Source organism: Grus americana, chromosome 6, assembly GCF_028858705.1.
Source record: "Grus americana isolate bGruAme1 chromosome 6, bGruAme1.mat, whole genome shotgun sequence".
NCBI lineage: Eukaryota > Metazoa > Chordata > Aves > Gruiformes > Gruidae > Grus > Grus americana.
The window spans coordinates 30,624,426-30,642,336 of NC_072857.1; the positions used below are offsets into that span (position 1 = coordinate 30,624,426).

At 37.6% G+C, this 17,911-nt stretch overlaps 1 protein-coding gene across 4 annotated transcripts in view; it reads right to left on the minus strand.

Annotated features, from left to right (window-relative positions):
• The window catches only part of LOC129207996 (aldehyde oxidase-like), a 44,347-nt gene that overhangs the window by 15,715 nt on the left and 10,721 nt on the right, over window positions 1-17,911 (minus strand). For 3 of the 4 annotated variants that reach the window (XR_008577641.1, XM_054829970.1, XM_054829969.1), the window contains exons 11-24: window positions 17,281-17,432; window positions 16,947-17,040; window positions 14,451-14,560; window positions 13,426-13,610; window positions 12,140-12,302; window positions 11,185-11,277; window positions 8,997-9,166; window positions 7,533-7,659; window positions 6,920-7,042; window positions 5,673-5,769; window positions 4,659-4,783; window positions 3,032-3,165; window positions 1,637-1,724; window positions 545-631 (exon numbers count right to left, since the gene is read on the minus strand). Coding sequence is in view for 3 of the 4 variants with exons in the window: in XM_054829970.1 (XP_054685945.1) it covers window positions 545-631; window positions 1,637-1,724; window positions 3,032-3,165; window positions 4,659-4,783; window positions 5,673-5,769; window positions 6,920-7,042; window positions 7,533-7,659; window positions 8,997-9,166; window positions 11,185-11,277; window positions 12,140-12,302; window positions 13,426-13,610; window positions 14,451-14,560; window positions 16,947-17,040; window positions 17,281-17,432 (1,748 nt within the window). In the remaining variant the exon portion in view is untranslated. The remainder of the gene's footprint in view (window positions 1-544; window positions 632-1,636; window positions 1,725-3,031; window positions 3,166-4,658; window positions 4,784-5,672; window positions 5,770-6,919; window positions 7,043-7,532; window positions 7,660-8,996; window positions 9,167-11,184; window positions 11,278-12,139; window positions 12,303-13,425; window positions 13,611-14,450; window positions 14,561-16,946; window positions 17,041-17,280; window positions 17,433-17,911) is intronic. The other variant, XM_054829971.1, reaches the window with a different exon arrangement.

Consider the following 17,911-nt stretch of genomic DNA (forward strand, 5'->3'; position numbering starts at 1 on the left):
AACAGATACTTCATTTTATGATTGATTGTGCTCCTACTATCAAAAGCCACACAGAACTAAAAATACGCAGATTAGATTTAAAGCAATAGGAGCTATGAAACAAACTGAAGAAAGCATTCTGAATTATCATGTCCTATGGAAATTCACAGTTAAGGTTTATTTCCACCAGAAAGCATATGTACTGCAGTCTACAGTGTCTTCTGGTTCCTGTATTTTTCTTTTATAGATTTCACACGACAAACACAAAAACACAAGAAAAGGAAAATCCCTTATTAGATACCTCAAATTAGGCTCTAAGAGTCAGTACCAAAATAGGTAAGTTAAAAAATGTTTTGATGCCTTATGAACAGGCCACTGGCTCTCTTCAATGTTAAGTAGATTTCTCAGAAAGGCAGCTACTAGATGTAGATTTTCCAACAACCCAGAGTCCCTACATCAAAAGGTTATATGATTAACAATACATGTGCAAGGAAATTTGGCCTTCATCATCGCCCAGCTAATGATTCTCCATGTTATAAGATTCATCAGCTTATAAAACCCATACCAGGACAGATTCATCAGGGGTGCATCCTCCATTAATGTAATATTTTGCATCCACAGCTCTGATTCTACCATCATTCATGAAGCCAACCTAGAAGAATCAACAATAACCTATTTAGATTTTGGCATTCATTCATTTCTTCAGTGCTTGTATATTTGAAAACGAATGTAACCCACAAAATTAACATCATACTGAACTATTGATTTCTGAGCAGCATTCACTGAAACTATAGAAGGGCAAGAGAGAAAGAATGTTCCTAAGATATTGGCTTTCCCACCTGGCACCTGTGATCTGTATAGCTATAGCACATAATAAGCAACATCAGCCCATCGGGAGAGGAAGAAGCAGGGAAGCCCAGTGGCTTCCTGTGTATTGCCTCAGATGGCTCATAAATGCGTCACCAGGAATGTTCACTGTAGGCAAAGTCAACTCCCATTCTGACTGTAAGAATAGTGTCTGGCAGATGAAGTATGACATTTGTTTTTCTTAATGAAGCAATGTTATCTTTATCTCACATCTCTCTTCACCTGTTGCTGCTAATAGTTCCTGAATTCTCAACATGAGCTACAGCTCATTTTCAACTTTAGGGAAGCATAAGGCCCCTCTAACTTTACCTGTGTAGTGGAGATGGAAAAGGCGGCAGAAATTGTCCTAATGAATAGTTATGACTGATGAAAGTGCATGAGCAGGGAAGAGATTAATTTCCCCCACAGGGTGATTTTTCCTGTATGACACTGTTTCTGTGAAAAACTAGCTGCTCCTTTGTGTGAACCTAACCATATGGATGGTTTAAAATAAAGTTCTGCAGAAGAAGTCTGAGCTAGTTTGGCTTCCCGTTACAGAAAGACAAATAGGAAGAGCTATAAAAGGAAAAGGACATAAAGGGACTAGGAAAAAAACAAAAAACCCTGAAGAAACAGAGGCAGAAGCAGAGAAAGGGCTTTATCTCTTGGTTTCCTGGCTACTAGTTTTGTTTTAAAATCAAATTGATTATACTCATTTTCATAAACAGAATAAATATTAACCAGTAACACTGAAATACTTATTCACAGAATATGTGCAGGCATTTTTTCACTGAATTCTTGTGGCACTCACTTTATATTTACCAATAAAAGGATGTCGGCCACCAGTGATTAACATATCATCCCCTCGGCTCAGAATTAGACGGACTGCTCTGCTGGTTCTAAATCAACAAAAGAATAGTCAAATTTCAGTCAAAATAAGAGATGTTATTAACGAGATGTCTGTTCATCACGTATCCAGATCTAGCCATGCATATAAACAAGCATTTAGATTAAACTTAACTTTAATAGGCTTAAATATATGCTTAAAGCTATGTCCAGAGTTCATTTTTTTTTCCATTTACAATCATGTTAGAATTTTAATTTCACTTCTTGAAAGCCAACGAGATAACTCAGTGCAAACTTCTGAAGAAATTATTTCATTGTTAAGACCAAACTGTGTTAAGTGAGCTAACAGCAGTTAGCATTCAACCTTAAGCAAGAAATAGCAACCTCTTAGCTATTCAGAATCATACTGAAATAGGGTGCCTTGAATAAAACCAGAACATGGATAATAATAAAAATATGAAAATTAGTCTACAAATGCATATACCATTTAAAATAGTTACTATAGAATAAATGAACATAAGATGTAAAATAAGGTCCTCACAATAAAAAAGATTGTTTAAACTATAAAAAAGATTGGTTTTAGCATGGCCTGGGTAATCCAAAACACAGATAACATGGCCAAAAATAATCAAGAACAGTTTGTACAAAAATGACAGTAGTAACAAGAAAAACGTATTGAGCTAACCACTCAGATTATAAGATCATTTTGGCTAAGACAGGATGTAACCTGATGTGCATTCTGTAGCAAATCAAGTTACGCTTACAAAAGAGATTACTATCCTGACAGCTGATTGCCAATATTGTCCTGCCAAATTTGAGAATGGGAGATAGAGCTTTATGTGTTAAGGTTCCTAAACTAATTCAATAGTATTAGCAAAAACATAATACCTAATAGATTTAAGCTAGTTTTGACTGAAAGATGTTGGGAACTGAACTAGAACTACTTGTTCTTAAGCGCAGTTCCACTCATGAACTTCTGCATCCTGCTGTGCCAGTGAAGTTCACATCTGGATGGTTAATGTCATGTTTTGAATGTACATACAAAACCTCAGTAGTTAGGGATTGGTTCTTTTGAAATGCTCAATCATTTCAAGAATATTTCTAGCTTATGTTAATAACAATTTCTTCAAGTCTTGAAGTCAACTAATTCAGTTGAGGCTACAGCTGCTTAACATAAGCAGTCTAACAAATCAAAACAAAACAAATAAATGCACTGAACAGTCTTACAAAATGTGAACAGTCAGGATTTTATGACTTTTTGGATAGCAGCTTTGGGAAAGGAGAAAGCATTTTAGCCAACCTGCAAAACTTGTTCACCCCATTTTCTCTTCATATCCCAATACACGCATACTGCACTTACTTGTTTGCTGCCACTGCAGCAACTGATGCCAGCAAGCCAGCTTTCAGGAGTTTCCCACCAAAAGCTCCACCAACTCTTTTAACATGGCACATGATCCTGTTGGCTGGAACGCCTAAACTTGCAGCTACCATCTCCTGTAAAACCAGTTTTAATCTTTTATGCCTACTCAAACTAAGCCTAAAAGTTAGGTTCTGAAATAAAAATATTTACTAGAAAAGGGTTCCATAGATGTTTCTAGTTTGTTTTGGGGGTTTTTTGGGGTTGGTTTTTTTTTAAGTCAAATGAAAATAATTTTTCCTTTACCCTAGGTTAAAAAGCAAGAAAAAGATAACAAACACTCAGCAGTGTTTGCATTTAAAATCTCTGTGATGGAGACTGTGAAATGGCCATGGACAGAAATGAAGAATAATACCCTTGGATTTCATTGTTGAAACAGTAAGAAGCTTCAGGTGTAAGAAAAAGGGATTGGAATACAGTTTTTATTATTTTTATTACTTATAACATAAATTTAATTTTAATTTTTAATTTAAATAAAACCATTTGTTTTTTAATAATCTATAGTCTCACTAGTGCCAGGAATATTCTTGCTTTGAATAATTTTCTCAAATACAAAGCTCTTCATGCTTCTTGCCCATTGGCGATATAATAGTAATGGAATTGATAAAAGGAACTGAACTGGGCTTTGAACACAAAATGCCAATGTTGAGTCTGAAATACTAACAGTTTTGTGCACCACAGCTGTTGCTTTGCAGACCATATGCTATGTCAGCATTTGCTTTACCATTTACCATCATGAAAATGATCAGAGAGCTGGAACACCTCTCCTATAAAGACTGAGAGAGTTGGAGTTGTTCAGCCTGGAGAAGAGAAGGGTCCAGGGCACCTTATTGTGGCCTTTTGATATACAAAAGGAGCTTATAAGAAACAAAAAACCCCCTTTTTACCAAGATCTGTACTGACAGGACAAGGGGCAATGGTTTGAAACTGAAAGAGGGTAGGTTTAGATTGGACATAAGGAAGAAATTTTTTAAAATGAGGGTGGTGAGACACTGGAACAGGTTGCCCAGAGAAGTTGTGGATGCCCCATCATTGGATGGTTCAAGGTCAGGTTGGATGCAGCTTTAAGAAACTTGATCTAGTGAAAGAACCCTGTACATGGCAGAGGGGTTGGATTAGATGATCTTTAAAGGTTCCTTCAAACCTGAAACATTCTATAATTATGATTTTGGCATGGAGCAGCAGTCTCACCTACAGCTATCAGAGTTGATCAAACCCTCAACAGACTGACTATGCAGGGTGCTGATTGCTCCTCACCTCAGTGGAAAGCTAATGGGGATGGAGGAGCCTCAGCGCTCCACAGGGAGCTTTTCATGCCTGCAATAGTGGGACATGAGGTACTTTGTTCAAAGGGAAATATGAGACTTTTACTTCTTCCTTATCCTCATGGTGCAGTTGTCAGTGTTTATCAGGACATAGCAGTACTACAAAGCAGCTGTTGTTGGATAATCCAGCTGTGCAATTTCATGTTCATACTGCTTCTAAACTGTTAAGATGGATTTGTAAACCAAACTTAAAAAGCTCTATTGTCACAGGTTCAACCACTTTCTCTGAGGATGCTCTGTTTTACCTGAATAGTTGCTGGATGCTGCGTTGACACATACACATCCATTTCTTTATCCTCTCCTTTTGGAACAGCAAGCACACTCTGAGTCTCCATGTAGAAGTGTTCCTGTCCCCCAATGCAAATCTCCCCTGATCCAAAGAGAAAAACACAAGTGTTGCTGAGGGAAAAGGACAGAAGAAATGAACCAGGAAAGAACTAACTGTCCATCATTATGTAAATTATGATAATCAGTGTGAAATCTTCTGATGCTTCTTGTATGACTAAAAACACAGATGATACTCCTTGCAGGATTAAATTGGTCTTGTTCCAGGGGCGTCAACAGAACTCGATTAATAGTGGAACAATATTGCCTACAAGTGGTGACAATAAAAAACATAGCATGGACATACTGAAACAGGTCAAGGAGGTGGCCACCAACATGGGTGGGGGCTGGACCAGAGGATGTAAGCAAAGAGGCTGAAAGAACTGGATTTATTCATCCATAAGAAGAAAAAAGTTAGGGGGAGATCTTATTGCTGTCTACAACTACCTAATGGGAGGGTGTAGAGACGAGTGAGACAGACTGTTCTTAGAAATGGACAGTGGAAGTATAAGAGGCAACGAACACAAGAAATTCCAACTCGATATAAGAAAAACAAATGTCACAATGAAAGGAGTCAAACATTGGAAGAGGTGCCTATGGAATCTCCATCTTTGGAGATATTCAAAATCTGACTGGACATCACCCTTAGTAACCTGCTTTAACTGAACCTGCTTTAAGCAGGAGGTTGGACTAGATGACCCCCTTCCAACCTAATTATTCTGTGAATCTGTTTCAAGGACAGAGGATGCAGAAAGCTTGAATGTAGTAGCAGGACCACAAGAACACTAGGTTTAATCACACTTTCTTCCAGATGACCAAGAGCTTTCTCAGGCCTAATGGCTATATGGAAAGAAGGTAGAACTGGGACTTGAAGAACAGACAGACAAACTCAAATACTGACAATAACTTCTCACCAAATGTATTCTGCAGTTTACCTTCAATTATATCATCTACAGTTTCAAATGCCTGATCAACATTTCCTTGTTCTAATTTTCTTTTTGGCTCAAAGAACGAGTTGTGCTTTATAGCTTCCTGCAGTGGAGAAAAAGAAAAAGTATTTTAAAGGTTCTCAGCTTGTTGTGGCGTTTTACTCTCAGGAGAAACACCATTCTCTTCAGAGATTTGAACCACCAGCTATCAAAGTCAATGAACAACTGTATTTCAACACTTTACTGTGATTGTTGATGAGTTTGTGTATTCAGTTCCAGCAATTCTTTCCCGATATATCCTGTGTTACTGATGATAGTTTCTGAAGGAAATGCATTCGGTTTATTCAACCTGCTCTTCCTCCTCATACATCTAGCACAGAACAAGAATGCAACCACATCATCCAAAAAGTGATGCCATTGAGAGGGGAAGAGATCACAAGAACTAAGTAAAATTAGAATCTATTTATTAAGTATGATTTGCTTTATTTCTAATAAGACTTCATGGGAGTTTCAACTGTAATGAAATATTAGTAAAATTTGTCAGCCTTTAAAAAGAGACTACTTCTATTTTTATACCAGAGAAAGTGTTCTGTTACACCCCACACGCATTATGGAAACAAGGTGTAAGGTGACTGCCAGAACTAATACCGGTTCCCTGCAAATATGTCCTTAGTTCCTTACTTCCTCTCATCTCATTAAGCCAGTGTAAGTCCATTTCCCCTATGACTCCCACATCACATTTCCAAAATGTTCTACATCCCTAACATCTTTCCCCTCACATTCCCCCAACACTTCCTACGTCTCCGGCCTAACTTTTTTGGCTTGCTAGCCTGACAACAGACACAAAATGCTACAGATAATCAGGAACAGATTGTTCAGCCAATATACACATGTTGATTCACCAACTGGTAACTACCAAAAGAATTATAAACAACCAGTGTGCTCATTGCCTCTTCCTCACTGGGAACATTAAAAGAGTTCTTCTTTTTCTACTCTTACGTTTATTATTATGAAACTTGTGGGACCTTAATACCTTTGAGACAGTTGCCTATCTATCACAAGTGGTCAAAATTATCCAAAAGGTTGAACAGTTATTTACAGGGAGGCTGACAGACTGGTTAATTGGATGTTCATGTTCACCTTGTTTCCTTAGAAAATCATGTTTAAAAAGCAAGTGAAGAGTGTGAACTGCTGCTTCCATTAATTGTACAGATAAAACAATAAAAAAGCAAGAGAAAAGAAATTATTAGTACCTCGATTGTTAAGATCACTGGTTCCAGCACTTCATACTCTATCTTCACTTTTGCAGCTGCTTGTTTGGCATGAACATCTGAATCCGCAACCACAGCACAGACAATCTGACCCACACAAATCACCTGTAAAATACACATCACTTAATAGAACAGTGGATTCTAATTATTCCCATATGTGCTCCTGATACTCTTCTTTCATGTAACTGCTATTCATGTTTGCTTTTTAGAATTTTGTTTTGACTTAGGATCTTTGTATTTTTTAGATCATCCATGAAGCTAACACATTATTCAAAAATGGATAAATGATTCAGGAGCCTAACTTTCAATGAAATATAGTCTTCCAACAACTCAGATGGTTTTGTGAGGTTTATCTGTATTCTTCTGATTTATGTATTTTTTCTCTAGGCAGAATATAATGGACATCAGCTATTCTGAAGTTGAAAAGGGAGTGGGAAAAAATTGTAAGAATTTACCTTGTTATGTACCTAAAGTGATTCCCTGATGTACACACAAAACAGAAATTCAAGAGTCAGCAAGTAAAATTTCATTATAAAAATCTGAAGAAAAACAGTAAAAATGAAGAAAATCAGTTAAAAAAAGATTGTAGTTATACCTTGTTTCTTGCAAATACAATCTCTGGATCATTGGAGTAGTAAAACTCATTTGTATTTGGTACATCCTGAGCTGTTATGATATCGAACACACCTGGTCCTTTTAGAGCCTCTGAGGTATCTATGGATCTGATTGGGATATGGGAAGAGAGAAGTGTAATTCATTAGTTTTACAAAGCATTGCACAGAGGAAGGGAACAGAATACAGAGGTATGTTTCTTGTACTGCCAGGATCTGCTCATAGGCTCAGACATGTCTCTTCCTTCTATCTTTGGCATGCAAAGAAGTGCAGGTCAAAGGCAATTTGTAATTCTACTATCCTGCTTTGTTTTTAGGAAATACTGTAGATGCAACAGGGAAATCGTTGACCCATTAGACTGCATGAACTGCGCTGATTTAATAAAAATCACTTCACAATTATGATGCTACAATTGCAACTTTCTAAGACCTCACAGCCTACACAGATACCAAACTGATAAAAATAAGCATCTACAAATGGAAAGTTCATGTAGAAAATTATAATAGAAATGGCAAGACCAGTATAAATGGAGAATGAATGGGAATATATGGGTGTAGAAGGATCAAAAAGAACTGCAGAAGGTCTATAAGAATGGCATGTTTTGATAGCACCTAGTTTAGCAGGTCCTGAAGATCCCAGCACATCTACAGGTGTCTTCTCTGGACACCCAGATCAGAAGACAAAGAAGAGTAAATAAATCCTACTGACTCACAGAGATGGGGGTGATGTCAGCTCCTTGATGGTTCCAAAAAGAGCACATCCAAACCCAGCACACTATCACCAACCTAAGAATAACTCAGGAAACATAATAAGGACTCTGTAGCTAGCAGCACCAGTCCTCTCTGTCATGACAATTAATCCTGACCAGACAACCTGGATACAGGTCTTGGTGCTGGAATGCTGGGAAGACAACTTGCATATGTGCATTTTGGTGCCTGAATGTTGAACAAATTGCTAGAATAGGTGTATCTTGGCAGTATAAAAACATAAATGAAAACAGTTTTCTTTCTAAACAAAATCCTCTTCCCATCTTCCTCTCCTCTAAGGCCTCATATGAGCTTTGCTACCTTGTTGCTGCAATGTTGCAACACTATTTCCTACATTTTGAACAATTTTCTTTTTCCATAATAGAGTTGAGATTTCAAAGCTATGTTGGTAAAATTGAGTTTCAGTGCCTGCTTGCACTGCACAGCTCAGCACTTTATGGACGCACCTAGGCTAGGTCTAGGCTGGTTCATGGACCAGAAGCCGTTCAAAGTTATTAGTACAGTAAGTGAGACACTTAAATCCAGAGACTTCTACTAGAGTGACAATATTGCTTCCAGCACCTGAGCCAGCGTGGGTATCAGGTGTGCTGTTCTGTATACACATAACTCATTAGTCTGCTCTAAAAATCTCAGACAACATCCATAATAACAATTTGTTCAGATACACTTTGAACACTTACACAATCTTAGCATGAGCTCTGGAACTAGTGACGACAGCCAGGAAGAGCTCCCCATCCACAGAAGGAAGGTCATCAATGTAAACTGCTTCACCAGTGGCATGCTTAATTCCAGACTGGTGCATAATGGGCCGTCCTACAGGATCCTGGGGAGACTGACTTGGCTTTACATCCTGTACAGTCAAAAATACACATCCCACACCTCCAAACAGTTAAAAAAGGATAGTCATGTTATTCTTCTAGTAATCAGAAAATCAGATGAAGGAACAACTGTTCATTTTATCATCTTTTGGTTCAATACTGAAAACAGATGTGGATGCGGGACCTGACTGCTGCTCCTGGGCATTTCTTCAATTTCTTCTCTAACGGAGCCTTCCAAGAGCCTCGCACATGTTTGTCTACTTGGACTTTTTTCCTTAATTGTTTACATCAAAGTGATACAAACAGTACCGCTTTTTCAGAAGGACAGTTTCCTCCCTTACTGATTGGTGTCATGAAGCTCTGATAATTTCTGAATTATTCCCACAAGACTCTGCTCTCTATTTTACCAGTGTCTGGTGTTGTATTTTGAGCAATTTGCAGTAATTTGTAGGATTTGTCTTCCTTGCTGAAAGACTGCAACTGATCAACGTAAATCAGTGAAAAAATACGGTAAGGAAATGTTGTTTAAATATTTCCTTCCCTGTGTATGGTCCTGTGTATGAATTCCTTGGTCCTGTGTATGAATTGGTCCTGTGTATGAATTTAGTGCCTTATTAACCTTATTGTGCTAATTCTTTCCTGAAAGTTAATTCAGTGTTGCCAGTTAATTCTGCCACACCAACTAATTGTTGCCAACTTCCAGAACACTATTTCAATTTCTGGGTCAGTGTTCACAGTAACTTTTTCCTTTTCTACATTTAGAACTAGTTAATTGCTCATATCTCAAAACCTTTTTTCTTCTATAGCTTCCAGCACACAAGTGTTCTGGCAACATGTTCCTACCTCCTGCACTTTCTGGCACAATGTCTGCTATTAGTCCAAGGCCAAGAACAGACATTTTTCACTTGATTGCCTAAAGTTCCTCAAATGTCTGTCTCAGCCAAACCATCCCAACTTTTCTAGTAACAGAATGACCAGGTATTTATCTTTCAGAATATGCATTCTTTTTCTTCCTCTTAATTTTAAAAGTTTAATAATATTCAGATGAAGAACTCCAGACAAAAGATAGGGACCTGCAAAAGTTAGACAGAAATTTTATAGTGAAAAAACCATATTTTCTGGGTTTCTGAATAATTTCTGTTGCTCAGTGCCAACTGATCTGAATAACAAATTGTTTCTGTTTCTGTTGTTTAGTCACTTTTTTGTAGTTGGGGAATAAATTGCTGAAAGTCATAAAGATCTAGTTCCTTTGATCCTGGCCCTTTTATAGGTCTGCACTGTTTGAGTTTTTTATGGTAACTCTGACAGAAGCTGAAGATAACAACTTGAACAAATTTAAATATTTAAAGCTAAAATGTTATTCTAAAGAATATCTGAAAACGAAAAAAAAATGTTTACCTAGATTTCATTTGACTTTTCTTTAGGTTTTAAAAAACTTGAGATTTTTACTTGTGTATTTAGGGTACCAAAATAACAAAAATCGTTGCAGGAGTTCCCACCGTGATCCAGTCACAAGGGTGAGCTCAGAAAATCCAAAAGCAGTTCTTTGCTGCCCTCTACTGCTGACTGCTCCTTGAATACTCTTGTTAATTTGATCAGATAGCCATCACAAACTCCATCCTGATTTCTAAATCTACAGTAAGACCTAAGAGCCCTCTGAGATCTGAAGAAAAGTGTATCTTGAGACAGGAATACTATAGTGATAGCTATAGACTTGGGCTTTTCAATGTTTTTTATTTTCTTCTAATTTTTTTCCAATTGGGTTGCACACTGCAATATACCAAGTTTAAGCAATCTGACAACGGAGTTTGTTCAGCATATTTATCTTCTGAGAACTGTTTAGAAGAAGTGAGTATAGCCATATAAGTCTATTTTTACATACAAGGTTTTTCTAACTGCGATACAGTTAAAATCAACCACTAAGAGACTGTTGCCTTCAATCCTTTGGAAAATTTGTACCTGAGCTTCACAGCAAGGGTCATGCTTGAACTGTGTGACTTTTTACCAAGTCTTACAGAGCACAGTACAATGTCAGAATAAAATTACTTGCCTGGTATATTTGGATACTCTGGGGCATTTTGGTCTGGAAATCTTGTAGGACACTCCTATATTCCATAGGTATGCCAAGATAGTGGCAAGGATCCTGAAAAAGAAGTGAATTACTACTAAAACTCACATATTGAACATTCCAATTAAAAAAGCTAACAATCAAAATCATCAAATACAAACTCTCTATATAGAAAATTCCTTCATGACTTGCACAAGCTAGAAAGGCTCTAAAATAACAATTTTAAAATAACTTAGAGTTTTGAGAGTTCACTAAATAATATTTTAAAATACATTGGATTCAACAAATATGCTTGTTTAAAGGAAGCAGCATAAAGCAAGGGTAGTCAGAAGAGCTTTGTTCTAGAGTCTGATAAAAACTGGCACAGAATCACTCCTGGTAATAGTAAATTACCTAGTAATGGTAATTCAGAGGAATGAAAGCAACACAGAAGAAAAAGGCAAAAGAGATATTTTTCCTCATAAGAACAGATTTAAGACATAAATTAGCAAATTACACCAGAATGTATTGGGACATGACATTTTAGAGCCCTCCTCTCTCAGTCAACAACTCTTACAAGGAGGGTTGGTTTAACACCTACAGTTGCTTTCCAAAGCCTTTATTTCTGTTCTGTCTATTCATGTTTTGAACTACAGACAGATGGAGTAAGACCTCATGTATGTTTTCTTTGGGTTTGGGAGCTCAATAATGACATACTGTTGCATTAACACTGCTCAATTTTTTTTAAAGCCTAATGTCCAAGGTAGAGATATCCAAGCACCTATAAGGTAAATGGGCATCTCCTCATCAATCTCTTTGGGAATTAAGTGCTTACGTTCTTCTGTAGATCTGAACCCCAAAGACAATATTTAGCACATTGTACAAATTGCAAACATCAACAGACAGAAAAAAACCTTTCATTTGCTTGCACAAAAGCAGATATGGAAAACTAATTTACCATTTTCTTCAATGACTGCAATACTTCCAGGAAAAATCTGTAGAAGAAACTGACTATCAAAGTTTTCTTATAGTCTACTTTTTCACCACTGGCTGATCCTGGAACAGCAATTTCTTTAAGAACTAGTTTGCAAGCTTCATCCAACATTTGTTCATTCCAGTGTCTGTCAGGAAGAATAATAGATACATTCACACCAGGACTCAAAAAAAAAACCACCCCAAATTGCAGTAATACATTTGTACCATGGACCACAGGCATAATCCTGCTCACAATGAAGCCAAAATGTTGATTCTAATGATGGTCTGCAATTTTGAAAACAGTGTAGGTCAATGTTGCTCACAAGTGAGGTCTCCTAAGTCAATGGAATTGAGTGCTACGACAGCCTTTTTAAAATAAATAAATAAATACATAAAACCTATTACAGCTTAAAAGCTGATTTAGCAGTTTTACAGATTATCACTATTCTGCAGATACTGTCCTATATTTAAAGCAATGTGGATAATGATATTGATGAAACTGTAGATGCTTTCGAGGGATCTGATTGGTGCTGGATAGTTGTTACATTTTCTGAAAAGGCTGTCTCCTTGAATTATCTCAACACAGTTAATTCTCCATAGTTATACAACCCTAGATATCAAAATATAAATGTTAGAATAAATTTAATCATGTAAAGCAGCAAAAAATTAGTACTTCAACTAGTGAAACAGTTACATATTAAATGGCATTCCGTTTATATAAATGGTTTTATACTGCTTCAATTATTTGTATTTTTTTTCCCTCCAAACCTTGGAAAGATGCTCCAAAGTGGGATGGAATGTGATGGATTAACTTCAGAGATTATTAGGATCTTGTAGATGAAGAGAGATTGAAAAGGTTAAGGCTTGACTTGTGCTAAGTTTATCAGGCACATCTGACGTTCTCAAACTTTGTATCTATGAGAGCTAAACTGAAGGACTCAAGAACATTGATACTAGGGGATTATCAAACCTATGGATAGAGCATCATTTACCAATGCTTGGGTTCAGGTGTACAACTGACTATGTATACCTCATCTGCCTTTCTCATAGCGCTTACCTCATTTCTCTCTGCATATTCCACACCAGAGTTGCACCCATGTGCAGACTCCAAAATGTAACAATCCTGAAAAGTCATCATTAAGGTTTAACCAGATCATTCACTTGAATATACGTGGCATCAACCAGGCAAGTGAAATCTTTCTGTACTTTCATGCTCCGAGGAAGTACACCCAAGCTCTCAGAGATATAGAGAAGGCAGAGAAATTGTACCTTCCAATCAGTGTCCAACAGGTTTGTTTTGCACACATTGTGGTCAAGACAGCACCTCCATAGAAAATGCTTAAATCCTTTATTATGTCTGTACCGTCTTCAAAAAGGACTCTCATCCCAGCATTAGTTATTGGGAGAGCATTTTCCCGTCTTGGTGCTTGTCGAAATGCAGAGACATACTCCCCCTGAGCAAGATCAGACAGAAGTGGGTAACCTGCAGAAATGTTAAGTATCTGAAAGCAGAACTTGTTATTCCACTATGTGAAGCAAGAGAATGAAAACTGAAGAGCACAAATTCAACTTCCTGAGCATTCAAGACTGTACACTTCCTTCTGTAGACCTTTCAGTAGCTTTACAATCTTTGATTTTCTAGCAGCCAATACCCAATCCTCCATCACCTACACAGTTCAGATGATCTAGATTTTTTCACAGTAGGTAGCTGGAAGACAAACATCTTGTGGAGTGAAGTTGCATTTTTAACAAGACCAAAAGCTTAGAGGTTTCGAAGTATTGCCAAACTTCAGTACTCAGATAACATGACCCATAATTCTCTTATAAGATTCCATATCCACTCTTGCAAACACAATACCAGTTAAAGACTATTACTCAGTTCAGCAACATTTACAGAAGCACCACGACCTTGTCCAATCTTAAGAAAAATCCTCAAGAGATGACAATGCTTTACCTGCTTGCTGCCAACCATATCACAAGTGAGCAGCCTGTCTTGGTGAGGACTGGGACAGCTTGTCCAAGACCCCTTCCTGCAGGTGATACAGACAATTGCTATTGCCTTCATCATTTTAGGGTACACTTTTGTCCGAATATATATATCACCAACTACCTGCTGAGTTGTGTTTTTTGGCTGAAACTGGGAGATAGTATAGTACTGATGGGATCAAATATAAGGAATTCAGGAAGTGAGCCGTAATAGTGTTACTGAAACAGAGGGATTATGACCTCTCCTGCTCTTTATTTCATAGTCTTTAACTCTGCATAAAGCAAATCTAAATAAACTAGTAACTTACCTTCCTAGAATGGGGAATATGGACAGAGACTAAGATCTCTTCTGGCATAATGGTATTGTTACCAACTCCATCTGCAAAAATATCACTTAAAGGAATCTGTCGCTTTCCTCCTAAAAAAAATCCAAAATCCAGAAACTTCTGTACAATCATGCAAAGAACATACATCAACCATATTTTAAATGGCAATAAATACCTGCAGCCTTCCTGAGTAAATAATAACTGCAGAGTTTACGCAACAAATTATCAGTGGTATGCTCTATAAATACAAATGACTGCTCCATCTTCCATAGTATCATAACACCAGAGTCCTAACAAAGTGCCCTGAGATCAATCCCCATTCCATAATCCTCCCTTCTGATACTGCCACGATGATCCCATCCTCATTCCTGTCAGTCCGTTCCAAATCTCTGCAGCTGCTGTCATCACTACCTTTCCTTCTAAAACATTAAGAATAAGGAAGAAAACTGAAAGGGAGAGAACTGCTGCAAAAGTCATTTTTTTGAAAATGGGATTTTCAAAAGGGAAGAGGACAAAATTCTGCAAGGAACCTAAATATGTAAGAGCCCTTTGAAGACTTAACTTCATCTTTGCTATATCAGGTTTGCCAATATCACTACACATTTAAGCTAGCAAGCCTTTTGATAATGCAACATTTTAAGACATATAATTATTTCTATTAATTAAACAAGCTCCAAGTTTTGTTGGTAGGACTGCAACTGTACCAGTAACATAACTGTGAAGTAGCATTGTTGTTCTGCAAGAACACAGAGGCATAAACATTGTACAGATGGAAATCCACAGTGATTCACCAGTGTGGAATTTAACCATGTGTGTTTGACAGATTAATTCAAAGTGTATTTTTTACTAGTCTTCTGTGTCCTTTGTACTTTGCACATGCTACCTAACGGGTTCAATGCATTTTTAAAGAAATGATTTCTTATTATTAGACAATATTTATCTTGCAGTAGTCCTGACCTATCCCAAGACTTTCTATAACCAGATAATCTTCTGTGCCATTTTTAAAAGGTTCGTATATTAAAATACTCCCCTCACATTCAATGAACATGATACTTCAAGATTGGCCACTTTACAGCAAGATTATTTTCTTCATGTTTTTCACGTTAAATGTGAGTATGACAGCATAACCTGTTCATCCTAGAATATCATTTTGCATTAAAATTGCATTTCTCAAATATAACTATTGTGACAGCAAAGCTTTAGTAAAGGAATTTTATTTTGCTGAAGTGTGAATCTGAAAAATAACACTGTTAAGAATAGCAGCACTGGCGTTTCTGGTTTTTTTTGCCCTTGCAATTCCATCCAGAATACACGTGGTTTACATACATAAAGATTATTGTCCAATCCCACGTGTGAGCCTGCCAGGATCTAGGAGGGTGCATTTCCTCTTACACTGTGACCTAAGGTAAATACTAAGAACTAATAGTGTTTCTGCAACCTCCTTTTCTTGAATGATCCACTTTTCCTATGTTTCACTGACTACTGTTAGGTAAAGAAATATGTTAAAAACCTGTGAAAATACCTAAACCCCTCTCCCAGCAGTAAAGTTCTGCCAGGTTAACAGAAAGAGTTATCAACCAGTGATCCTATTCATCAGTCAAACAAGTAGGCACATCATTAGAATCACTGAGTAAGAAGATGCAAATGTTTGTACTTCCCCTTGTCAGAACAACATTCTGACAGGTATTTTTCCTCTCAGTGTCAAAGTATGTAGGAAGAAGTCATGGAGATCACACAGTGTAAGTTTTTGTGTATTTGTTCCAAGAAATCCTGAAACCCAAGGAATCTGAAACAGCCCCTTAAAGAACGTGTATTTGGGGATGTTGAGTGGAGCACTATATAGTCGGAAATAGCAACATGCACTCTGTCTGGATCAAGGGCAAAGAAGCACATAAGCCATCTAGAAGGGAGAGCATGCAATTCCAAGCCATCAGATAGCTCACATTTACCAATACTTTCATCACCTTCCAATGGTAAGGTGGTGCACAAGAAAAGGAGCAGGCAGAGAGGAGTATATATACAGTGATGGAAGGAAACTGAGGAAATGGGCATGGAAAAAGGTGCTGGACTAGTGGCTCCTGTATCAGAAGTAAGTACCCATGAGGAACGAGAAGCCAGAGTTCTTCTCAGGGCCAGAGGGTGATTTTAAAATCAGGGCAAAGATTCAATTACAGAAAAAAACTACCAGGGAGGTGGGGAGGTAGTATACAGCTGCTCAAATTGTGAGGTTTTATGAGCACTTATAATTCATTGCCCACAGAAATACACGTGATCTGGCTGGTCTGAATGCTTACCCTCAACATGAGAATCTTTGACACGTTCTTCTTTTGCAAATTGCTTCTCTTGCAGATGTGATCTTGTATGAGAGTGGGAAAAGGGTTCCTTAACAAAGGCTCACCTGTTGTTACTTCTCCTCTCCCCATACAATAGGATCCTGCACCTCTGGCACTACTACAGAGACAGGCTATCTCTGCTTACCTCTTGAAGCCAGATTGAGCACACAGTTGCTGGCTGCCAGAATAGGATTCAAGTCTGAGGTTGATTTTCTACTTATGATGTTTCCACCTAATGACTTGAAAGAAAGAAACTTATGTCACCTTTCTCCATCACCTTCACATTTTTGTGTTAAGTGACAATAAAACATGGAGACTACACATAAATTTATACATATCAAAAGCTCAAAAAAGATGTTTTGATAGAAAATACACTGCTAAAAAGAGAATTGAAAATGCAAGTTTTACATATGGTCAGGAGCAATTTCACATTTGTTATGATGTGTTACAATTGTTATTGCAAGTAAGGCACAACATACAGCAATGTTTCTTATCTGTTCTCCACCCAGAGTTCTTAATTGCTGCAAGACAGCACAGAAAACCTTTGTCTTCTCTTCAGGGGACTCTGAGATTGCGTTGGTCAAGATGTCTTTCACTAGAGAGAGGGTGCAGGCAGCTCCCAGAGTTAATCCTGGAACCAAAAGATGATGAAAGTGTAACGTGCGCATTGCTTTATTGCCTGGGTTTTAAACTATGTTCAGACTGTAGAGCTAGGACTGCTCATGTGGAATACAGGCAGATGTAAGGAGAGGGGTCTTTGCATATTAAAGGGACTGTGACCTTTCATTTCGGGAGACTGAGTTTAAAATTTCAGGAAGTGCTGAAACTGAGGTAATAGCTTACCACTTCTACTAAAAGGGAAACCCCTTCTCTGCTTCCAGCTGCCCATTCCAACTGCTTCCCTTGCACCAACTTTGACAGAGTAAATGTTTAGGTGATGTTTCAACCAAAGGTGAGTCAGCTTCAACTGCTTTCAACAGGCTCTTCCTATCTTTAAATATGATTTTTATCATAATTTGATCTTGCTTTGCATATGCACATTCTAGTTATTCTCCTAAGGCATGGGTACACAGTATTTGCAAAAAACCAAACAGTCCTGATACTGAACAT